Below are 26419 nucleotides of genomic sequence, written 5' to 3' on the forward strand. Positions count from 1 at the left end.
AGCACATTAAAATAACGATTTTAAGATAGTTATTAGTTATCTAAACATTTTATATTCGATTCTTTTATTCTAAATTTAAGGTCTTGTGTAGCTTATATTTTTTCAGAAAATGTTGGTTGTCGATAACCTAAAATATAAGCGTTTTTTTACATTTAGGCTATGACTGGCGTGTAATGTTTAGGTCATGGATTCCTAAACTTTAGGCCATAAATGGTCTTTGCGCCCTTTTTAGGTCATGTTTCCTAAAATTGTAGGTAATTTTATCACTTATTAGGTTATTTTTATGTCTGGGTGTATAAACAGAATAATTTACTCTATTTTAGCCTAAAAGCAAAAGGTAAAATTAGCTCAATATTTAAATGGTGACTTATTTTTCGGCCGGTAATGAATCCGAAACAATAAAGGTATTAATCAAAAGCTGATGATTGAGTTTTATCGGAATGAGCATTTAATAAATAGACTCGTCGAAACCATTGGCACCGGATTAAACGTATTAGCTTTAGTTCTGGTGTAATAATAATAATAATTTATGTTAATTAATATTATTATTATACTTTTCCCAGTCATCAAATATTTGTGTAGTTTATAATGCTTGCAGATTACCAACTTGTGTAGTTTTAGCTGTAGTTTACATTATTTTTGTTGGCATTCTAACTAAATAATAATTGACTTATTTTCTGTTTCCTACAAAATGAAATTATGTTTTGTAATTGAAAAATAATCACATTGATAACTGTCAAAATGACCAAATCGATTACGGCCGCTAAAAATAATATAGCTAATTATTATGTTTTAGTTTAAGTGAATCATGAATTGGTTTAGTACAATGTTGTCTAAACTAGTTACATGTATTTTCTGCATCGCAGTCCTCATCTTCATTTCTGACTTCAATGTAAATTGTGGTAGAGTTAAGGTTTTAAATAAGTATTAAAAGTAGTTAGCACATTACAGGATGCAGTCGTCTTCAAGTTTACAAATTTTGTCTGCAAAAGTCACAATCAGTCGTGGTTTGTGTTCCATTATTGTCGTCTTAAGGCTATCAGTCGTGATAGGGTCATCCTCAACGTGAACGGAACTGTTCTCTACCCGGCGTATGATATACAGATTCATGCGAAGATTTTCAAAAAGGCAAGCGAATTTAAGCCTTGGTTACTGGACGCAAATATCGACGGATGTCGGTATATGCGAAAAAACTACAATCCCTTTTTAGGCATAGTCTTCAGTCTGTTCCAAGATTTCTCCAATATAAACCACACGTGTCCATATGTTGTAAGTATTAAAATGCGCTTAAATCCTCAAATTTACATGCCACCATTACAGGGTCTACAAACTGTGAAGGATTTTTATCTAAGGCCCGATAGATTGAAGTTGCCGTTTCCATCCGGAGAGTACATGTTGACTCTACAGTGGTTCTTCGACAAGAAACCCCAATTCGATACAAACGTTACATTTACTTATATGGAGGACCTGCTCAAGAGAAATTAACATGTTTTTTTCATAAATAAAATAATTATTTTGAGTTTAAATGTTATAGAAATATAACACACAAAAACCAACACAGTTAACTTGTATCTTTACATCCGTTACAAGTAGAGTAAAAATTTTTATTGATGATCACGATCAACATACGAGTCGATCAAGCCATGTCCGTCAGTCTTTCCGTCCGCTTAAGCGTCGTGAAAGTGCTGCACGCTCTTGGCTTCTAGAGTTGGCAATGTTGGCGACAGATGGCGCCACCTATAACCCGATTGTTTTGTTGGTAAATATTTATTTTAAAAGTTGTTAACGGGTATCTAAAATTCGCAAATTCGCGACTTTTGAGATATAAACTCGATTTCAAAATTTTCTACCGACACCTAGAATCTAACATGTCTTAGAGTGTCGTGCCAGAGGTGTTTAGTGTTTCGAAATATGTGGGCGTTAGACTAAGCGTAGCTCTGTTTTGAAATAAACTTGCGCTTCTTAGGAAACACTAGAATCGGCATGCCAAAACCCAAATCCCTAGCTTTTATAGTTTCCGAAATATCGCCGTTCATACAGACGGACATGGCTAGATCGACTCGGCTATTGATTCTACCTGTTACATAATTTTCAATTTTACTCTGCGAGTAACGAGTATAAAAAGTTATTTATTTGGGTTAAAATTTGTTTCTTGGAAGTGTTTATTTTTATAACGGATGTTACGTTTTAATTATTTTGTTCATGGTTTTTTTAGCGCACAGCACTTGTGTAATGCCTTTGGCGCCGGATGTCGGTCACCACTTTTTCTTTGACAAAAAAGTACAGAAAGGAAGCGACATTAACCAACCGATGTTTTTATACGCTGTCTTTTTACGAAAAACTAACTTCGGAAGATAGTTTATTGGGCAATTATAGAATATAGTCGTTTGACCGTTACACCACTAAAAATATGTCTTCCAATAAATTGAAACCTTATAACCACAAAGTTATACAATATCAGATCATCTCCTTACAGAAAACACAAATCGATTATAATAATTTGATGTTTATAATTTTTAAATTGAGTGATTTAATTAAAAAAATATTCTAGTCGATATTCAAGGACTGAATCACTTCTTCACTTTGTTACAAACATCTACTCGAAATTAAAACACTCTTCGAAAGTGTATTGAAATTAATGTATAAATGTTGCGCTTTTGGGTTTCGTCATAACTGAACTAATATGTGGTTGGCAAAACAAAACAAAATGAACGTAACATAGCAAGTGAATTTTTTTCAAGATATTTGTTTTTATGTCGGTCGATTATCATGATTTTCCGTACACTTCTTAAAAATGTTGAGAAGAGCATAGCTTACCGATTTGGTCTAATTTATTTATTGTCACTGTTTAGAGTAAGATCTGAAAAGAGAACAAAAGAACAAATAAAAATATTTAGTATTTTTAAAATGCCAAAGCTTGTATATTGAATAGTCTGGCGAATTACTGAGATTCAACAAATGCCTTAAAAACCAGGTCTCATAGGTGCCTAAAGAGGCGTAAATGAAATTCCTATTGATAGTCATATACCAGCACAAGCAACCGCAAGCAAACCGCAATCGAAAGATAAACAAAACCAACTGCTCGCCCCAAAAGAATATATCCAACTTCTGAGGCAAGCTACCAATTTTAGGCATTTGAAATGGACATAGGAAAGAAGCCCAAAGCGATGGTATGAAGAACAAGAATCCGACGAGCGGTCAGTTACTGATTTAGATTTAGATTCAGATACATTTGAGTGATCTCTTTGGCGTCTAACGTAAGCGAGAATTCTCGAGGTCAGCCACTTTTGTTATGAGGCGGCAAGCTATCCCCTCCCCCAGCATATATGTGTATAGCTATGTTCTCTATTCTCGGACCCTGTAGACCAACATTTACTCTCATCTAAGACTAGGCTCTGTCCGGTTTTCCTTTTTGCCCGCAGTGCATTTGTATCTCTGTGGATGTGGCTGCTGCTGCTGCTGGTGTGTGGTTTTACTTAATTTACTTTACTGTTATGTTGTTGCTTTCCGCTTGTTAGGCAAGCCAAGCAATTCAAGACAGCGATGCAGTCGCTCCACCGACGTGTGTATCTGTCAGATACTTTTTGGCTGGTTCTGAGTAAGCAGCCATCGTGTCGTCATACACTTGAACTTTCATGGGTGTGCAACGGTGGCGTGGGCCCAACATCATTTCATAACCAATCCGATAATATTAACAAAACTAAAAATAAAGCCACAGCGAAATGCCAAAGTTTAATGCCAAACCACTTGTTGCAGTTCTCTCGTATTTCTAGTTGTTACTACACTACATTGTGGTCAAATTGTGCAAGGTGTTGTGGGTTCCATGATTATGCAAACACTTTTAATGCTTATTTGGCATTGCCAACTCAAATCAATAACGATTTTTGTAAACGTTTATTGGTCTATAGACTATATGGCTTTGATTTTTATTGGAGAGTTTCAGATATAGTTATCAGCATGACCATAAACAAAGAAGTATCTTTGTGTTCCATTGACACAGTTTGCATTTTATGAACTTTTATTGCGCTTTTTGTGCCATAAAAGTCAGCGATTGGGCCTGATTCCCGACCTCCTGATGGAGGCCTTGGCGAATAGTGGTGACCCAAATACGCGTAAGCCTTGGTAATGGCTAATAATGTTGCTCTTAATGAGAATCACCAATTTGGGTTGCATCAAAGAACATGTTATAAAAAAAAATAAAAACAAAAAGGAATTACTTATCAATATAAATAACAAATTCTGAAACTTCCCAGGTTCTAAAGTTCCATACAAGTATTAAAAATGGATGGAATTTAATGGAGGGTAAGCGGCTGCTCCTTTCAAAAACTTTAACATGCTGCAATAACCAGAGGGTGATTCCTGTTTGCTTTATGGAGAGATAAGGTGCTGAACAGGGGACTAAAGTAAACTTTGCTGGGGCTGAGACAAAAGGCGTGAAGTCTAAACCGATGATAAGTGTCTATAATGTCTATGAATATCCGGCTGCTGGCAGACACGAAGAGCTCACCGCAGCCCAAAGTAGTAGACAAACAATGTCTTCCAAAGGATCCGCTCATGTAAGAGGGGAGTTGAGCTCAGTGGACGTAAAAAAGGGTAAGGAACCATAATGACAACATGTCATGCAAAGTTTTGTCAAAGCCCAGACAGGCAAACAATGTTCGAGTTGTTGGATGCCAGCGAGGATGCGGATGATGGCGAAGATGAAGATGAGCTCGCCCTCGCAGACATAAGTAGCCAATGCGGCTGGATGCGGGCCTTAATCAACCCACGGAGTTGGGGTGACTTTTGTCATAATTTTGCGTTTTTTTCCATTTTTGTTTAGCACGTTATATGAATAACTAATTGAAAGCCGTACACCGCAACACGTACGTGGGGAATTTGAGACAGGAATGTGACCGTGCACTAAGAGAAACATTTACCTTATTCGATGTTGTATAGATGTTATGGCTAACATCGGTTTGTATAAAAGATTTAAGTTGCAGAGATCCCATTCATAAAAATATTGTCAGATGTTGATTGGGAATATACCCAAAATATAAAATTTAAAGATTCATTTTTTGGAATCGAAAATGCTTGCATCTCCCTGGAAAAACCGAGTATTGTACAGACAAAGATCACCAACCTGTCTGCTTTTTAAATGAATACACATAACTACTCCGATCTAAAGACCTTTTTCCAGTGCAAGGTATCCATTAGATACATCTCCAGTTGAAGGCGGTTGTTCGTTGCGGAGTCGACAAACCATGACTGGGCATAACAACCAGCAGCACACTGCCAACAACCAACTACACTTTTAAATCTCGGATCCACCGAGAAGTGGAGTAGGACAGCAGCAGCAGCAGAAGCATCGCGCCAGCTCAGCATTCGATCTTCTGTTCTTGGCTCTTTGGGCTAAACTGGTAGCACATTTCCTTCTTTCTTTTTGTTTTGCTTGGCTTTTTTTGCCAGTCCGAGGCTGAGTCATCCTCAAGTCGGCAGTCGGCTGCCTGTGTTTTGCATTAGGCCAAGTTCGATGACTAAGCAGACTTGATTTCAGGTTCTCCCTTCGCGGCCGGCCGGCATAACTTCAATGTGACCGCATCCCCAGCTTGATTGCTGGCTGCCAGACCGAGCAGATGTTGTCATGTCCATGTGGTCATGGCTGTCCGCCAGTGAGTGTCGGGGCACTTGAACTTGGTCGGAGGCTCAGCCAGTGTTTGGGTAAATGAATTCGAGGCAATAGTTTTAATAGGGGTGCCAAAAGAACTGGTGATCAATCGCCAGAAAATTGTGATTTCAACGCCTTACAAATTTAGGATTTACAAAGTTGGGCAATAAAACGACTCCCAAGGAAATCATTGCCTTAAAATGTGTTCTAAGTCTTACTTAAGGCCATTTTTTTTTAATTTAAAGGCAATTTCGTCCTAAAATTAAGGCTATTTTTGTTACTTTAGCAGATAAACTTCAACTTAACGTTCAAACTTAATTAAGTCGTGAAATACATATGGTTGTTGCACAACTTTTAAGTAGGAATTCCAATTTTAAAGCCACATCCTGTAAAGATTTTCGTACACTGTAATGCTTTTTTCTGTTTTCTGATAATTACTTTGCAGTATAATTTTGAGTACTTTCTAGTGCAAAATCAATTGCATTAATTAACTAAGAAAATAAAAATAGCAAGCCGAAAATATTTTCGATAAAATAAGGTATTTTTTGAATGTTGCATCTAGATTGCGTTGAAAAGGGCAGACGGACGGAAGCTGATCAAGAACATATAAACCTCATAGGGTAGAAAATGTTTCCTTCACTGCGTTGCAAACTTTTGACTGAAATAATAATGACCTCTGCAAGGTTATAAAAGTGCGAAGTGTTTACATAAACATTTCTTAATACCAATGCGTATAAACAAGAATTCATGTATGAACTGTTTATATTTAAGCACAAGAAAAAAAAAAAGAAAAAGCATCACAGTTTGAACGCTTTTGCTTACTGCTAACTGCCGATTTTTGTAATTGCGAGTGATATCCTCTGCGAAACGACGATGCCGTGTTGCCTATAATTCAAGCTGGTTTTCTCAATTTGCTCGGCCACTTCCCCCAGTTCCAGTTTTTCAATTGCAATCAATACTTAGTTTCCATTTCATTCGCATTCAAAGTTCAGCGTCTCCTCCTTTTACACAAACATCGGTACACAGATACAGCACACTCACAATTACAAATAGAGTTCAATGAGTAGAATCAGCACAATGATCGTGCAAAATTAATTTTCCTCTAAACTACTTTTGTGCTGTTGTTGATCTCTAATTCTTGTTTTTGTGTTCGATCAGTCTTTTTTTTCGTTGTTGTGCTAGTCAACTGAAGTGGAACAATTTTGTTTCGCTTTTGGGTTTAGTGGGGCGATCGATATATGCCGGTTTATTGCTGTCTTTTCACTTGCGATCGAAATCGATAAGGAATTGTTTATTACAGATCAGTGATTAGGTGAATGTAAAACTGGTAGGGTGCACTCAAATTTAGGTAGCAAAAGGTTGTGTTTGAACAGATTAAAAGATTTCATTTTTTTAAATACTATAGTAAAAATTCTCCCACATATTTTTTCTTTAATAAACAAATTTTTATTGTTTGTGTTTATACTGACAGACTGAATTATAAAAGGTGCTATAAAAATGGAAATTAATGAATCCGAAAAATAATTAAATTCGTATTGCTCAAGGAAACACATTTGTGCTTTAAGTATTCTTAAAACAATACCCATTTCAATTTGTTTATTTAATTAATTTAGTATCTACTTATTGTATATATAAATAATATATAAACATATATCTGAAAAGTGTTAAACATTGATGACAATATTGATAACTTTTCCAACATCTATGGTAAGATCCTTAGAAACTTCTTTATATATTTTATAAAATGCACACTTTTTCAGTTGTTTAGAAAACTTGATCTTAAGAATAAAGAATGTTTAAAGTTTAATTTTATTTTCAAGTTATAATTGTTTTGGTTAAAAATAACACACTTTTAAAAAAAATCAATGTTCTCACATTCGATGTTTTTGCAGCTATAACCTTTAAAGCCAAAAAATGAAATTTAAGATATCTAAATTTAATTTAAAATTCAAGTTATTGATATATACTGTGGGTTACGAGCCGTAGGCCCAAATACTTCTTAGATTTTTCATAGGGAAAAGTCATCTTTGTAAATAAAACCCAGAATTACACTGTATAACTTCCCACTGCACTTTTTCTCATCCATACCATTATTACATTAGTTTACTGCAACTCAAAGGTTTTATCCCGCTCTCCACATTGAATGGCATGCAAAATACTTTTGCTCTCATACCTTGGGCGACCCAACGAAGCATGAAAGTCTAACTTGGCTGCTGATGCCCTTTCTTTCGCTTGAAACCTCCACACCCCTTTATTCACACGCACTACGACCAGAAACTTTGCATCAACTGTCGGCAGAGCGCCATCTACCGGTGGGAGGAATGGGGTGGACTGCATGCGAACAATCGAGTTAGATTGTATTGTATCTGGAGTTCATTTTTTCTGGGACCTACTTGCCCCTCGCAGACTAAGATCTCACAAACTCGATTTGGATTCTGAATTTGCAGAGAAAAAAATATTAAACTTATATACGGTTATTTCCATGCATCTAATGATTTTTATACTTGTTCAACTCAACAATGCCAAACCACGGGACATTTGTTTCATACTTCCTTTATATATTTGTTTTTGTTTCATAAAATTGTATTTATTTTTTTTCGACACTTCGTATTGGTTTTAATTTAACAAAAATTTTTTTTTGGAAACTTAATTTCCTGTGTATACATTTTTTTTTTCTTTTCGTGTTACTTTTTAATTTGTGGTTCGCTGCGGTCGCGTAATCAGGGTGTAACAATTACGCGTTTTGAATTGCGCCAAAGTTTGGGGCGGGGGAGAATTACAGATTCAAAGCTGCAGAGATACTCGTACGAATTTGCGAATGCCGAGTTGGCTTAGAGGCTCTGCCGCGCCCTCTCACGTCTCACGAGTTCGCCGTGCCTTTCTGTTCTCAGCTGCGAATATGCGAAATAATTTTCCAACGCTGAAATCGTATATGGCCGACAGGTGACGGGCTCTGGCTTAATACTTTTTTTAGTTAATGTCAGTTTTGTGGTTAAGCTTCGCCTTCGATTGCCGGGCTTCATGGTTAATTAAACGTCGTCGGTCGATGTAAAATTATTTTACTTAGGTAATGTGCAGTGAGGATTGTAATTTGTATGCCCAAATGATTTATCCAAATAAACCAAAAAATCACAAAGCCACTCAAATAAATTTGTTTTAGAATGCCAGCTTCGATGGCCAAATTATGTCAGTTAAATTTGGGTGTGGTTTTTAACGGCCACCCACAAAATTGCCCAGCCCAAAAGAATTCCGAAGGAATGTATGTCTAATATGGGTACTTATGGGCAAATTTTCGGTGGTTGGCCAATTGATAAACAATTGAAGAAAATTGCCGAAAAAGGCCGACTGTGAATGGCAATCAATTTTTTGGGTATTATGTGGGATGTTATGCGTACTACATTATTATTGGTTTAATAGAATATCCTATCCTAAATACAATTTGTTCGATTATCAACGACATGGTCATGCCTAGAGAAAAAATCTTAGCCCCTGTTGTTGTAGTCTTTTTCTACAAAAATGCTAAAAACTTATAATGAATTTCTTTACATTACTTACAAACAAAATACATATATAGTTCCTTTTGTTTAATTTATCTTATTTAAATGAATAGGTAAGACAAATTTCATCGGTTGTAGGCATTCAAATAATCTTCACACAAAGACAAAAACAAAACCAATTGATCATTGCCCACTTAATCAAATCGTTCAGAAACTCCGAAGCCAAAAAACTAAACAATCCATATTTCATTGTGAGACTAACCTTGGAGGCAATCGAAATCGTTCTATCAGACAATCCCACACTGCAAAAGAAATCAAAGCGATCGGGGGGACCAGAGATGACAACGAATAAGGCAATAATTCATTTAGCTGCCTGCTAAAGTCATTGCTAGACGCTTCAGATACATATCTGGTATATGCTAAGCCACTGACAATATGCAAGAAATTACAAAAAACTAACGGAAAAAAAGCTGGCAGCAAAGTGTTATAAATGAAGGAAACCAAAAAGCAAAACCTGAACAACGCCTACGCCAACACCAGATGCAGATTCAAACTGATTTACACAAAGAAAAAAGTTGATCATATGCTTGGTATTAGTTTTAAGATACCAATGATATTAGAAGACAGCATCTGGATGGTATCTTAATCGATACTTCGTTTTTTGCAGAATTTGATTTTGACGTTGTTCTTTATTTTTTTTACTTTTGCAAAGGGAATTATTATTATTATTTCAGGCAAAAGTTTTCAGCGCGATGAAGGAGACACTTCCGACACTATAAATTATATATATCAATAAATTAGATTTGTCATGACCAAGAGAGTCGATCTAGCAATGTTCCTTTCTTCCTTTGTCAGTTCATCCGTTTCTATGTAAATTTGTCTCTCAGTTTTGAGGCTATTTCGATGAAACTTTTCTAATGCCTGGATTATAAAGCTTCCATAGAAATGATTGGAATAACAAATGGAAATAAAAGTATATATATTCTTAATTTGGATCAATAACCGAGTCGAATCTTTTAGAACTTGCGAACCAAAGAGCCGGTAAAGTTAAAACCAATTACTCCGTATTATTATATTTATAGTTTATAGCTTAGGAGTTTGTCTCTGTGTAAGCATTGATGAAAATATTTCAGCAGGAACCAAAGTTGGATTGAAATACGGGGGAGCCCGGCAGCTGGGCATAGATCATTTTCAAAGTTATTTATAAAAGAAAGCAGAGAGCAGGCAACCCCACACACTGAACTGTTCCTCTGCCCAAGGCTATTGTATCTGGTGGATGCGTTTAGAATCCACCTATTTCTGCACGCCTGTTTCTGCCAGCTCTCTATATTTTTTGCCCCTTTATAGGGTTCTCTCTGTATGGGCTGGCTGTCATTTTGATTTCGCCCGACATGTGCACTGCCTTTTATCTGGTTGCAGTTTGTGTATCTTGTATCTTGTAGCTGGTATCTTTCGGTGCCTATAGTGTGTGCGTATCCGTACATATGTAACTATAACGCTTTGTTGAAAGCAGCCAAGACTCGAGTTGAGTTCAGGCGGCAACTCAACACAGCTTGCATGTCAAATTAATTTCATTCAATTTAAATGCAATTTGACGCTGTTTCACTTGGTGCACTCACTGAGCTGACTCTGTGATCTATAAGTATCTGTATCTGGCAGGTATGCATGCGCCCCTATAGTATACAACTAGTATCCCATAGCTGCTGATTCAACGTTAATGATGCAATGCGCCGTGTGAGACGGCAAACTGTGCGTTTTATTTTGATGCCTTTTGATTAACGACCCTTGGCTAAAATTTTTGCGCGATTGAGTGGATGTCGGAGACTTTGTTTATTTTATATACAGCCAAGCCAACTCACCTTTTGAAATTCCTTGACTGAGTGGGATATTGGTCGAAGTGTTATTCGTTGGGATCTGCAAACAGAAACATTTGAATATATATATATATTAATTTTAATCACATTTATTGAAGAAATATTCATTAAGGCTACAATACTAGAAAAACTTTTATGAACAGGATTAAAAGTTAAAAAAAAATATATATAATAGTCGATGCTTTAATTGATATGTACAAATCGAAGGACCGCAGTTGATTTTTTGGGTATGCATAAGCATCCGCTATGTTTAAACTAATGTCAAATTTTAAAAACTGAGTGTCTATCGCACCTAATTAAATTTTGTATGCTCTCTGACAGAAAAGAAGAAAAAACAATATTTCTTAGACTTTCTTCTCAATATTGTTTTTATATTTTTTTAAAAAATTAAAAAATCTGAGGTTTTGCAGGCGAAAGCGTTTAAAAAGTTAAAGTTTTACACCTGCTAATAGACTGGGAAAAAATGTAATTTTTTCTGTATTTGGCTGTTTTGCAGAAATTTTTTAAGATTAAACCAATAAATATTTACCGCTAATGCCATTTTTGGCATAAAATTTATCAAAGCATAAAAACCTTCATTATTGGCCTTAACTAGCAATAATACAAATAGAGTATAAAACTTAAAACATGCTCGCATGTAGCATTGTGATATTTTGTTAAATTTGTTATATATAATTAAATAAAAGTAAACAAATTATTCAAAATGACAATTTATTTATTGCCTCATCACTAACCGAGAAACTTAACCGTTTCATTTTGAACTTTCTAACTGACATGATTATCTTATCATTGTTCAGCTAATTAACAACATTGAGAAAAAATGTGCTTTTCTTTGCTGGCAAAATACCGCTGAAAAGTCTTTACACTTAGCTGTGAATGTGAAAATTCTACGGTTATTTCTGTAAGGTTAAACATGCTGTGACTTGGGTATATGAAAGTAAGTTAAATGAATAATGATGATTTTATGGCAATAAGAGCTGGAAAGTGCATGGTAGTTATGATTGTTTTACGATGAAATCCCTTTGAACACATTCTGTCTTAACAGTTTAAATTTAATTGCGCTTTATGAACCTAAATACATTAACCACACTGTTTATGTTTGCTCTACTTTACAAATTATCGCCGAACCAAATAAATTAAAAACTTTCATAGTTTTGAATGACATAACAAAAAAACCATCACCAACCTTTGCAATTTATTTCCTTTTAAAGCTATGGCCAAAAACATTAATAGATATCGTAAAATTACAACATTATGAAACGTGAAAATAAAATACAAAGGGAAATCAGTAAAAATGTCGGAGCATAAAATTGACAAAACCTCAATCAGCTGTCAGCGCGTAGATCATTAAAACCTCCAAACACAGTCGCGAATTTATGCATGATTTTTAACAGTTTTGTACAAGACAAAATTATGCTAATTTGTGGTCTTTAATTTAAGCTTTGAAATAAGCATTTGCTTTTTTTTAAATATTTGATGTTCAAAATTTTATTTTAAAACATTTTGTTTATTTAATGTTTTTTTTTTGTGGAAAAACCTTTTTTCTTTACAGATATTTTAAAAAGATGACGAAAGAGTCTGATGCGAGAACAACTTATTTTAGAATATGTAGGCGGCATTCGACTTTTGTTTTCATTTGTCCAAACAAATGTATATATTATGCATCAGTTTTATTTTTGGTAAATTTGTGTCACACTATCGGTTGGAATTTATCTATATCATACGCCCCCTTGGCCTTGAACTGAGAGCTTCGCAAAAATAAGAGAGAAACAGACAAGGAAAATGTATTTCATTCATTGGCCAAAATGTAAATAGGTATAAGTCTGGTCGTATTTTTGCAGCTGGCCCCGACATCGAATTTTTTCTCTGGTCTCAGTTCGTTTCAGAGTAAACAATTTCGCACTTTTGTTTTCTTTTTGAGTTTAATTAATAAATTTCATTTGCGTTTACCCCTCTGGATGGATTGTTTACAATTCAGAAATGCTGAGGCGCAGTTCTTAAAACGTCGAAAAATACATGGCGCGGAAAAGCTCATTCCACTTTTAATCGAATGGAAGATGCAGGGGAAGGGTAAAAGTTTTATCCTCGAAACTATGGCATTTTACGGCAAACTAAGTGTAATTTTGAATAAACGTGCCATATAAGTACACAATTTATAAGTGAATTTTTGGTTTTCTAAAAGTTAGGTTTTAATGCATGCTAAGCAGTGCTGATTCAAAAATTTCTAAAAACAAATATTATGTTGCCATAGCACTCGTTATTTAAGGTTCTTCATTTTGTTTGAAATGTATATGGTCGATTGGTAAAATGACATGGTTAAAGAGTATTTTAATTTTAATTTAATTCCAGTCGTCTTATAAACGTATTTATCCACGGACCATATATCTATACACCTTTATAGATATGTCTTATTTATTTATAATGAAAGCCGTCTAAAGCGTTCTTTGTTTGCTTATTCAGGCAAACCCTTTTTATAAACATACAAGTATGTTTTTATTTTGTACGTAAGTTTTCTTCCTAAAAGTGTTTATTAGATTCTAAAAGGTAGGTTAATTGTTGACTTCAATCTGATTTATGGTCTAATTTCACCTAATGTTCCTGCATATTTGGCCAGATTCAAAGGCTAACCACTTGCAATCTATCCACTTGGCCATATAATTTACGTGGTTTTTATAATTTATGTACATGCATAATGAATCAGGGCAAGGTCTAGCAAGGATGGAGATTCTATAGCTTTATCTATAGCCAAACCGATTACTAAGCACAATTAGCATTTTTATATAATTTCGCAAAGATGTTCGGATTTCTCAGACTGGAAAGAACGGGTTATGCTAAGGCACCTATACATTAACTTGATTGCATAATAAAACACCGAATTTTGTCGACAATTTTGCTACCCAAAACAGCCAAAAGCTTATGTAGATTTTACGCTGTAAACAGCACTAATAGTTTGGGAATGTTTAGAATTTTCTCGTTGGATATGAATCAGATTGTTCGATTCATTTATTCAGCTAAATAATCAATGAACGCAGATTGTTTTGGTTGGCAGTAAAACAGCTGCACTGTGTTATAAAAAAAAGTATTTGCGGTATTTTGTCATCTTCTAAGCATTGAATGGTTTATTTAATTTTAGCAACAAGTTACCATTTGCAGTCAGGAACAATAGCCCAACGATGACATAAGCGAGCTATTTAAATTGTGATTTTCGATCAAAAAGAAATCATGATGTGGCAATACTATTTTATATAAATTATTTTATTTTTCTTGTTCTCTGCGTTTGCCGTTGTTTCGCTAGTTTCTAGCTGTGTCCCTGGCACTAATAGAAGAAGACAAAAGTTTGCATGTTTTGTTATTGATGTATTTTCTGCATTATATTGCAAAATGCAAAACAATAGAGTACCGAGAAATCTGCCGCACACACGAGCAGAAATGATAATTGGAGGCAAGCAACAATTGTAAGTTGCAATTGCAACACTCGAATCGCACGCACAGGTTTATGCGCATTTTTGGCTTTGTTTTATCTTAATTACACTTTTTTGTTTTTTTTTTTTTTTTTGCTAATTTCCCGAATTTAATACGCCAGCGGTTCATCGGAATTTGTAATCTCGGCTTACGAAAAAGTTCGATTACGTTTCGGACATTTTCGTGGATTACCTGGAATCAAGTCATTAATTAAGATACGACTGGAAACCTTTTTATTTTTCTTGTTTTTATCGTGGTGAAAACAAGGAATAAAAGTTATTGAGAATTTAAATTAAGGATCTATCTCTCTATCGGCTTTAAAAATGTGTGCGTCAACATTTTTCGCCCAATCATTAATCTCTTCACTTGAGGAGAAAATGCATTTGTTTAAAAACTCGCCTCAAGCCATATACTTAGGTCTTGATGGACGCTAGTGTGGCCCTATCAGCTAATGGACAGATATACCCAGTGTCCTCATAATAAGCCATGTTTACGGCTCTCCGCTATTCGATGACTTTGCAACAGTCCCGATAAGTCCAATACTGCAACATTGTTGCTATTATTGGCCGACGCGGTTGCCGATGTTATTGTTATTGTCGTTTCTGTAGTCGCAGTCATTACGGAATGGTTGTTTATTTTCTGCCATCGTTGGTTTTTCGGTTGTTTTGACTGTTATGCTACGACCATCATCATCATCATCACCATCAGTTCGGGGGCTGCACGAACCTCCATGGAGATACTCAGTGTATTATGCTGACGGGTGCATTGAACCCTGGCCGAAAGTGATTGTTTAAAGCGGAGATGATCACCACGAAGAGAAAGAGGACTGGGGAGATGAGGAGCAGATGGGATTTGTGAGATGAAGCCGGAGCTGAATGGTTTCCATTGTTAATTTATGCTCATCCTGGTCCCATCTTGTTTTGGCTACAACACTGCGCCTTATTTATACTAATTAACAAAACGAAAATACCATTTGATTGAAGAAAAAGTAATCAGAAAAGCAAGAGATGCAAAGAAATAATCAATAAGCTCTGGATTAGTGGCAGGCAGAAATTTAAACATACAACCCCAACATTATTATAAAACAAGACGAATTTTATTGCAAAATTTGTATTCTTTAAAAATACTTTTTTAGTTTTTTATGCGTGAATACTATATCGCTGTCCGATTTAAAACAATTTAAACCGTTATTATAAACCATTACTATATATCGAAGTTAAATTCAAACCAATTAAATAACATCGGAGCTATAACATTTTCACAGATTGTTTCAATGGGGTTTAGTTCCCGATTTTAATAAAATTAAAATCGTAATTCTGAACTGAATTGTTTCATTGGGATATAGATGATATGGATGTATAGTCGTCCGATCTGGCTCGTTTCGACCTGCTATAGAAAGGCAACTTTTGGAAAAGTTTTATAAAAATAGCTTTAAAACTGAAAGAGTAGTTTGCGTAAAAAAGGAGGGACGGACTAGATCGACTTTAGTTTACTCTAGTGATGCTAATCCTAATAAAAAATATATATACTTCACTGCGTTGCAATGCCCTCTGCAAGGGTATGCAAATTAACTAGTTTTTTAGGTAATTAAAACTAGGTTAATCATTTCTTGGCTAATTAAAGTAGTACAAATTTGGTTTTACTTTGGTAAAAACAATATTTTATTTATATTTAAAGATCAACTTTTAATAAGAAATAATTTTAATCTAGTTTGAAAACATTATGATTTTCTTTTGTTTCATAATTTGTAACGGTAAGCTTGTAAGATTCATTTGAGTAAAGTATTATTGTATACCCTTACAGAGAGCATGAGATAAATATTCTCATTTAAACTTTGGCTTCGAGTAAAATTAAAATGTACAGAGCTGAGTTAAATCGAAAAAGCCCATATAACCTCTTTTATTCGTTGTTACCTTTTTTTTTTGTATAAAAAAAAGAGGGAGCAAGAAAACAATAATAAATTATGTGGCCCGAACCAACGAGCCGAGCCAAACTCAGAACCGGAAGTTTACAAAAGTTGACAGTTGATCGTTCGTACAGCAGTTCCATAAGCTACAGCAGCGATTCTCTTTTTTATAGCTCAGTCAAATCAGTCATGCATATAGAACATTGACATATCGGGTGAGATCGCAGCATGCCACAGAGAAAAAATGGGTTGAGAAATGGAGGAGGGGCTAGAAAGGAAAGGCATATCGATATGCAAAAACCACAAATTAAGAGAGCTCCCTTTCCCCACACGGAAAGCGGAACTCGGTTGGACGGTAACCTTAGACAAAATGAAGCGAAAGAAGAAATATCAGCAAAATACCCAAGACGTAGACAAAAGCGCATAAGTTTTCGTTGGCCGTTAATTAAAGCCACAAAAGTCAGTAGCGTGGCCTAAAAGAGGTGCCCACACTCTTACAGAGAAAGAAACTGCATGATTTCACATCAACTGACCCTCTAGAGGGTTTAAAAAAAAAATGTTTTTCATCTGTTTGTTCTCATATTGGCACATAATGCAATACCAGCAAAGACTTTTTCTTAAAGCTTTCGAACAAATGGTAAGATCGGAGCTAGCATAACGCGTTTTATAAATTTAGCTATAAATTTATTTAAAATAGTTTAGGCAGCAAGAAGGAAATTTCAAAACCATTAACAAACAATAAAACCTTTCCATAAGTAATCATCGGTCGGTTTCGCCCCACTCTCCAAAAAGTATGAGCATATGAGTTTGTTGGCGCCTTGACACAGCTGCATTGGAAAATTTCACGCGAGCTCCATGCAAAACCAAAGCCAATTCAAAGCAAAAATGGAGCAAAACGCCATCCAATTGAACCAAACAAAAAAAAAAAAGAAATCGGGAGCATAAGTTGTTAAAAAAAGGAACGTGCATGGTTCGGTATCGCCTACCAAGGTTGCATCAATCTTGCGTCGGCGGCGCCACTAAATGTTTGATTAGGGATCATTTAAGCTGCAAATGCAACGAATATTTACTACCCTGACGGAACACAATTCAACCAGCATTTAAAGTGTTTTATAATTAATTTCTTTTTCTTTTTTGTTTTTAAATAGGTAGAATTTGAGGATGAAATATTTTCCAACATTCATATTTTAAGCAAAGTGCGCTAATAAGCGGAAGTGATAAAAGCTTGAAACAAATTTAATCTGTTTGGCGTTAATACCAATTTATATTTTTTAGCTCCAAACAAATTTTTCTTTAAAAAGATCAACGGAAAACCTTTAGTTTATATGTTTGAAAACTCAGTCTCCCTCACTTTATAGAGTATAAAAGAAATATAAAAGGAAAGGGTATGCAAAACGATTTGCGGCAGCTGTGCACAATTTATGTGAAATATTGCACAGCCGGCAACAAATCTGCAACAGCAGCGGCAGTAAAAAAAAAAACAGAAAAGAGAGTTAAGTTGAACATTGAACGTTGCTTTGGCCGCAAGAGATGTCAGCTGCTGATGCTGTTGCTGTTGCTGCTCCAGCGGTTGTTTTACTGGGATACTGATGGTGGCAACGGCCAAGCCACATAGCGTTTGCAACATAACACGCATATGGAGGAGAAATTGTGCCAATTTGTTTGTTGCTTTTGTTGCAGCAGGCAAAGGCAAAAGGCAAACCACAAAGCGACAACCGACAAGCGACAAGAAGTGTCTATATGGCGGCATTATTGATGATGACAGAAATGTGTCGTTGTTGGAAAAGCATTTTCTATGCGCAGCTGTGCCAGAAATGCATTTGAAGCCGTTCGCTCTTTTGCCATGAACCTCCGATCGGGTCCAGAGTCAAAGTCAGACCTCAAGTTCACTGGTTGGCTTGGGACACACTCAGAAAATAAACTCCCCCGATCTGGAACAGATCATCGTGACTAAGGGGCTTACTTAAATAAGTTTGTAGCCATTATTTCAGTTCAAAAAAAAACGTATACCTATTTTAAAGAAATGTAATAAAAATTGTAAATATAGATGCCTGTATAAGCTAGAAGTAAATAAATAAACATTTACTAAACACATGATATCTTATTAAAAATGTTATATTAACTTTTTATTTAAAAACAAATCAAGGACTATTGATTATTAATTGCTGAAAGCTATATCACTGTTTTAAGACTTAATTTAAATTCTTTTAAAAACAAAAGTGATGTTAAATACACACAAAATCATCTTTTAGTTCATAATCATATTGCTTATTTTATATTATATTATATTATTTAGTCATTTGATATAGTTTTAGCTGATAAAAGCTATCAAACATACGAAGAAAAAACAGTGTTAACTATTTTTCCCTGTGCAAACTCAGCAACCAGTTGTTGATTAAGCTAAATGCGCCAGGAGGATCGCGCGAACTTTTCCTGTCTCTCTTTTTCGATGGGCAATATTTATGCCATGCATTAATTTTCATGTCTAAAAGAGTTTAAGGCGTAGAGCCGGAATGACCTTGTGCGTAAATTTTAATCAGCACATCCTTAAAAAAAGCAAGAGACTGGTTTGGACAGGCATGCTGATGATGATCCGTAATTCGTGACTCATCCGCCCAGCCAGCTCAAATTATAGCCACGTTAAGATCTTTGCATGCGGAAGATCCGCAAAAGGGAAGACGACCCAGCATCACTTTGATGGACAGACACAATTGGGTTACAGCAGAATAAACTCCCTGGTCGTTGCAATGGCAACTATGCAGCATATGATATCATCTCAAGAAATTCTTTAGAAATCCAGACAACGGCCAGCAGATTTAAGCCACAAGTAAAACGCCCACAGTCGCCCATCAACCGCATGAGAACGTCGTCGTCATTGTCATCTTCATCATCGTCATCAGATACGTATACCGATTTAGCAATGCGATAAGAAAATTAGCAAATTGTTATTTTTATAATTTAATTGAAACGCCAACGAGCGAAACAAAAAGTGCCAGAAAGCAAATGGCAAGAGCCAAACAAAAGACAAAAGCTCACGGTTCAGAGCCAAAAATTATGCAAATAGCTAAGAAACACAAAACAACAAAGATACATCTGAAAATTAACATGATAATCTTCACTTCTTTAGCTCTCATATTTTTAAGTATTTCATCTGTATCTCACACGTCTTTTATGGGTTTTAGCCCAATTTATAGAAAGGTACGCGTTTGATTCCAACTTTCGTATGCGTTTTCATGCTGATTCAGTTTACTTCATTCATACAACGAACATCATTCATGCGAATTTGGCATTTCTGTTCTTTAACTTCTCATTCGGTTTTGCATGCACTGATTGATAAAATGTTAACACTTATTTAAAAAAGTGTTAATCTACACGTCCCACGGTTCAGACGTTTAAATAATTTGACATGAAGAAGGTTGCTCAAGTGCAGCCGAAATATATCGGAAACTAATATAAACAATTTTTGTTTTTTTGTTTTTACCAAAAAAAACCCTTGGGCTCGAGCCAGCAAAACATTATCGCCAACAAACAAAGTTAAAAAAGATAATATAATTAAACTTTGCTTGCATTGAAATTATTTGCTATAGAGTTCCAACCAAAGCTACCATATGTGCAGGCATCATTTTTTACAACTTTATTATTATACCCGTTACTCGTAGAGTAAAAGGGTTTATTGTAATCGTTTAAAAGTAGAAGTAGTCTGCTCTACACAAGATAACTATTTTTTAAACAAATAAGCAAAATAAAACGTGGGTCAAAAACTAAAAATCCAAAAAAAAACCCCAGCATCTTGTCAGCTTACATTTTGTTTCCACGACCAAAGACGAAACCTCAGAAGCGTAGAATACAACAAAATTTGTATATAAAGTAGGTAATAAGCGCCATTGCGGTTTAAAATGACCCAAATTCGCAGGGCCTTAATTTAAATGGAAGAAAACCAAAGTCAAAACAGTTTAATGCTACAAAAAGTAGTTGGTTAAGTGAAGAGAACTTTCGTTCTTATCGGTGGATAAAATCGCTTGGCGGAAAAAAGCAGCCCACCAGCAATGATTATCATTAAACAGCTTTTTCCAAAAACTACAATCTACTCGTTTCATCTCTAAGAAAACGCATTTGATTCTCCGACATGGTCTTATATAATCCTATAACCCCAGCAAACTCGCGAGCACTTGATGCTAGGAAATGAGTGGGACTCATCTACGACCACAAAAATATTATTATTTTTATTACATTATGACTCATCTACGACCACAAAAATATTATTATTTTTATTACAACTACGCCAAGAAATATGCGTGGGAACTGATTTGAGAAAATTTCATGTTTACAATATACAACCCAGCGAAGCAGTGGCCATAATAATAACGAGAAAAATGAAAAACGTAAGCACAAAGCAATGTCTGGAGGAAACAAATGAAGTTGAACAATTTTGCTACTGTTTGTCCCGAAGTGAGTGTAAAGTGCCACCTGAAGTGACTCTGCCAGAGACCCAAGATCCAAAGAGGCCAAGGTACTGAAGAGTAGCAGAGTCATCAGCGCGTTTTGTGGTCGTCATCATCTTCATATAGATACAAACCTCCAGCTAACCCACACAATTATTCCTGGAGGTGTTCTGCCTCCTTAGCCACATAATCACATTTCTATTCCTTTGCCCTGGAGACTGGACCGTGAAATACTATATTTCATAGGCATGCATATTTTATATTTTAATTAGCAGTTTTCTTAGATATTAGAAATTCACATTGTTATAAATCTGTTTTAATGGTCGCCGCAGGAACCACGTGACTAAAAAATAAAATATCCATGCGCATAATTAAAATGTTATATTATTTTTACAATTTTGCATCTTCTCTTCTCTGCCTTGGTTTGCCGTACATGTTTTGAACAGCACCACCTCTTCCGTTGCTTGTTTTACCCAACTTATACAAGGAAAAGGGCTTTGACAACCTTAAACGACAACCAATTCTAAGAAAAAGTTTTTTATTTACAGTCTCGCTTGCTTTATAAATTGGTTTCTATCTGTGATCCCAAAAAACTTTAAATCTTTTGGACTGAGAATACACGAAAAAAACTCAACTAAAGATAAAAGAATGCTAAAAAAAAATCTTTTTTAACCAAAAAAAAAAAGGAAAAAAAAGAAGAATTTTAAAGTGGCTTGCTGTGATGAGCGTCTATTCAAACCTCTATAATACACATATAACAATACGATTGTTGTTCATGTCCATCAAAGTTTTCTTCAAACTTGACTTGAAGTTGGCTTTCAAAACACGTGTCACCAAAATCCGAAAATTATTATTATGCTTATCATTCATTCCTGTAATATAAAAGTAAACCTGTGAATATGTCATTTATTTTATGAATAATTTGTAGACATTTAAATGCTTGGCTCATAAATTTATAGAAAGTCAATTTTCGAGTTTGTTCGCCCAAAGGGATTGGATCGGGTTAAGTTAGGGGGGAGCCGACGGAATTATTGACCTGCTGAGCGTTTTACGATTTGACAAAGACAAATATCTCGGGGATCGACCTAAAAGATTGTCTAACCAAAAGGCCATTAACCGAACATTCAAACCTTTTTAATATTTAAGATTTTGTATAACATTTGAATAAATCCATTCCTTAGGTATACTGAGGGCTTAATCTATCTTCTACTATTACGATTGATATGAGAAATTCTTTAATCTAAATTGTAAAGTTATTCTATTTGTTGCTTGCTGGCAAATTCCGATTATCAACTGGGAAATTTAAAGAAAAGCGCCATAAATTCAGTTGTCCGAAAATGTCTCAGTGCCAAAAGGAAAATACAAAAACAGAGTATAAATACGCTTTTCCCAGCTCTTAGCTTTATTTTCTCTGCCGTTTCACGCCGAAAATCCGAAGAAACGGAAAGAATTCCTGTCTGGCTAAGACAGGGAGCTCTCTACAAATATCTCGGATATGCCTGTGCATATATATAGCATGCATATACGCATATATATATTTATATGGAACCTATTTTCATATAATTTCTTTCATTTCTATCCACATGCCTTGCTCTATTTTTGTGAGGCGCATTTTTAGCGCTGTTTCGTCGCCGTATTCTTCTTTCTATAACTCAATTTTCATTGCATTTTCCTACTCCACACTTTTTCTCTTTTATCTATTTGGCTTCTTTTCGGGTTTTGGTTTTTATGGTTTTTTATTTGGCCTGCTCTATTTCTGTGTACATTGTTTTCGTTTGCGCTTGTCTGGCAAACATTAAAAATCAAAATAAAAGCTTTTCCCCATTTTATAGTTTGGGGCAGCCTTAACATTTATTTCTTTTTTTCTTCCATTTCACTAATTTAAATTGTACGCTCTACAAAACATTCCAATAAATTATCGAGATTCTAGAAATCCGTGCTCTCTGAACTGGCGCTATGCCATTAAAATAGGAAACATTACATTTTTCTAAAAATTTAAGCAAATAGAAGTCTATGACCTGATTTATTTGTTTTTATTTTCTGTATGAGGCAGATTGACTTAATTTTCAATAGCATCTATAGAAAAGTTAGTTAGTTTTTTTCTCCATAGAACCAACAAATTTTTTATTATCATTTCAGTCAAAAGTTTAAAACTTGGTGAGAAAGACATTTTTGACCCTATAAAATATCAAACAAAAACACCTCTAAACGAGGTAAAAAACTCGTGAATATCGCACATTCATCAACCAAGTTTTCTGATATCAAAATTTGTGGCGAAAAATAAATACACTTTTAAAATGTTTCCATTCGGACCTTTACAGCCAGGCATTTTGCCTACACAGTCATTTTCTATATCAGTGGGCCCAATGGGAGCATTAAGCATTAAAGAACATCTTTTTTAGCTTTACTAGTTTATTAGTTATCGGTGTGTAAAGTTTAGCTATTATTAGCCGATTTCCAGCTAAATAAAAAAGATTTTCAGCAAACTTTTTTGTAACGAAACGTCTAACACAAGAAAAATTTGTCCAGGATTCTAAAACAAGTCCTTCAAGTTTTTTGAAGCAGAGTCTCAAAATTTTCCTTTTAAGTTTTCATAAAATAAGCTCTTAGCTTTCATAAAAGCAATCGGACTAATAATTAAGAAAAGGATAGCTTTGATATTTTTAAACTCCAATGGTATATATTGTTCACAGTTTTAAATTTAAGGGGTTTTTTTAATTGTATTCTATAAAAATCGGACAACGATATCATATAGCTGCCATAGGAACGATTGAAAAATTCATCATCATCAATTAAAAGAAAAAATCGTGGCGAAATGACTTACCGTACAAAGCAGTTAGGCTTCTCTTCGTCGAACTTTTAATGGTTTCATTCACGCCTGTAAAAAGATACAAAAATCGAAAAATATATTAGGTAAAGAGATCAAACTAATAAAGATTTAACAAAAGGCCGCTTGTTTGTAAATCAAAATAAACGTTTTTATAGGCTTAACGCAACGAAACTTTATTCGTGAAAAAAATTGTTGTGCTTGTTTTAATAAACTTTATCAAAGCTCTCACTAAACTTTAATTCTTTCAAATTGTTCGCTCGTGTCTGCATTGTAAAATTAGTTTATATTGTTTACAACAAATTCCGTTGTGCCGACAGATTAAATCAAAATTCATATTATATTCGCAAACTTTAGCATCAAACAAAATAATTCTTCAGATTGGGCGTTGGGGAGGGAGTGTCCAATTTTTCAAGTTAACTTGCATAGGCATCACCCTATCATTGATATTTAAAATCATAAATAATAATTAGTATATAAAAATGCATTTTTATACAAATAATATTAATTGTGAGATTTATAAATATATAGAAAATTTATTACAGACTGCATAATTTGCGCAGCCAAAAATGCGTAACACCCTCGACAGCTAGGCTGGCGACGTTTTAATTTCTACGCAGCCAAGAACTCAAAATTCCTGAAGATCAGCCAGCCAGGGCAAAACATCATAAAAATAGTCACTAAATTCGCTATTTTCGTTGCTTTTTGTTCATTTGACAGCTCAGCATCAACTAACGAATTACAAAAAATTATGCAGGCAACAGATACGAAAGAAACGGCGAGATGAGTATCTATCGGCGAATCAATAATGATTGAATGAGTTGTTTGGTTCGTTCTCAAACAATTAAATTTGACGACGATCACTTTGCAAGACAAGGAATGGGTCGTACTACTCATTAATTTGCCACGGGCTAAGCGAAGTCAAAACGAAATTCTTCACAAATTCTTCAAGTCCTATAGAAAATAAATATGTTTTTCGGGGTTTCGGGTTCTGCTCGCTTTTTGGGGCCGCTTGGCACCCACCTCCAACTCTTCCCAGATCGTTTCAATTAAGACGAACAAAACTTGGTTGTCGTCATTTCGGTGTGCAAAAATAAACATTTTTATTGCCCGCATGGCGCCAAAGCGAAGATGTATCTTGTATCTGGAAGCTCAGCGCCAATGTGTAAAATAAAATTAAACGAAGTCGCGAGGCAAAGATTCGTATGTCCGTGCCAGTTCCTAATAAATGTGCAATTAAAACGCACAGAAACATTTCTAACGCACGCAAAGCAATTGAGGAAATTTTAGCCGAGGCAGTGATAATTTTGCAGATCCATCTGATGATATTGTATTCATTTGAACATCAAACGATGTGAGTTATGGCAGCCCAAAGGGTTGGGATCATTTACTAAATTGATCATAAAATGTCAACAAGGCGTGCCGATATAAATTCAATTGGAGAGGTACAAAGAACACCAACGAAGTATTTTAAGATATAATTTAAAATAATGCAATAGAAAGACTAATTTCTTAAGAGCACATAACACATTCACATAAATATTTTAAAATAAGCATTATTTCTGTCTGTTCAAGATGCAGCCCACATTTAAAAGCACTTCTCCTCGAAAAGATCACAAAGTTTTTTGTAAAAAATGTATTCATTAAAATGTCTCTTCCTTCACTTTACTTTTTCTTTTTTTTAAATCACTTTACAAATTAAGTATAGCCATAATGAATAGTTGCGAAAAAATCTTATAAAAATTTTAAAGGGATTTTTATTTCGTGCATAATTTTGGTTACTCCCTTGGTGAAGGGTAGATTCAGAAATCCATATATTAGAACACTTTACGCCTCGTTAATTGACAGAATGAAAAACCCAACTTTCTCTAGCCAAAAAACCCAGTTAAACCTCAATTCAATGACACGTACTTGGAGAAGGGGCAACTTAACCAATATGGTCAGGCGTCTAGAGACTTTCTTCGTTCATCAAAAATCCATAAAGCCAACGAGACATTTTCACGACAAGAATCGACGTAGAACAAAGTGATTCGTCCGCTGATGACTGGATAAATTCATACCCCACCCCTCTTAAATATCTGTATAAAAAGCTAATCAATGAACCGAACGCACAGGTAGTCATACAAATTAGAAAACGCGTTACAAAAATGCAAGCAACTACAAAAGACAGAAAAGTTTTCGTGACAAAATTACTAATTGTGTTTAAAAGAAAAAAGCGCAGGCAAATGGAAAGTGGTTCTTGTTGCTGTAAAAATGTATACATATATTAAACTACAGAAATAGCACACTTAGATGAAAACCAAGCCATTCAGTCAAAACAAATTTAAGACAATTCATGCTCATCTAGGCAAAAGCTGCAAGAACAAAGAACCGTAGAATGTCAAGTGCATTTGGCTTTTGCCGTTGCTTTGGCTTTGACTTGATGGAAAATGTTTTCTCTTGTCCGATGTGGCATTCCAAGCTATAATTTACAGCCTTACAATTGTTTTTTACAATTATTGTATGCTTTCAAAGTCGTTTTGGCGATAAGATGGTTTCTGGCCTTTCGGTATTTACGAGCTCACAAAGCTAATGAAGAAACGGTGTTACGCCTGTTATTTATTTTTTTTATGATAAAATACTCTGTATTTATATTTTACGATTGGCTTAACGGGCTAAAGAAAAAACCTCTACTTTTGGGTTTCAAAAAAAAGAATGGCTAAATTCGGTTCTATCAAAAAGCCTTGTTGAAGATTTTTAAGCTTGATCTTAGAAAACCTTGAAA

At 34.9% G+C, this 26419-nt stretch overlaps 2 protein-coding genes across 8 annotated transcripts in view; one reads left to right on the plus strand and one right to left on the minus strand.

Annotated features, from left to right (window-relative positions):
- The window catches only part of LOC128251735 (uncharacterized protein CG43427), a 65967-nt gene that overhangs the window by 28306 nt on the left and 11242 nt on the right, over window positions 1-26419 (minus strand). For all 7 annotated transcript variants that reach the window (XR_008267238.1, XR_008267237.1, XM_052978866.1 and 4 more), the window contains exons 3-5: window positions 23653-23706; window positions 11004-11058; window positions 2818-2860 (exon numbers count right to left, since the gene is read on the minus strand). The gene's annotated coding sequence lies outside the window, so the exon portion shown is untranslated. The remainder of the gene's footprint in view (window positions 1-2817; window positions 2861-11003; window positions 11059-23652; window positions 23707-26419) is intronic.
- On the plus strand, window positions 827-1485 carry LOC128252489 (uncharacterized). Its single transcript, XM_052980254.1, has 2 exons — window positions 827-892; window positions 952-1485. Exons 1-2 carry the CDS (start codon window positions 827-829, stop codon window positions 1483-1485), a joined length of 600 nt encoding a protein of 199 aa, XP_052836214.1.

This window comes from Drosophila gunungcola, chromosome 3R (assembly GCF_025200985.1).
Source record: "Drosophila gunungcola strain Sukarami chromosome 3R, Dgunungcola_SK_2, whole genome shotgun sequence".
NCBI classification, from domain to species: Eukaryota; Metazoa; Arthropoda; class Insecta; order Diptera; family Drosophilidae; genus Drosophila; species Drosophila gunungcola.

Bases quoted from the DNA above. Each gene is read 5' to 3' on its own strand.
- LOC128252489 (XM_052980254.1), top strand. From the start codon at position 827: ATGTTGTCTAAACTAGTTACATGTATTTTCTGCATCGCAGTCCTCATC. The intron at 893-951 runs GTAAATTGTGGT...AGCACATTACAG, and splicing joins TCTTCATTTCTGACTTCAAT to GATGCAGTCGTCTTCAAGTT.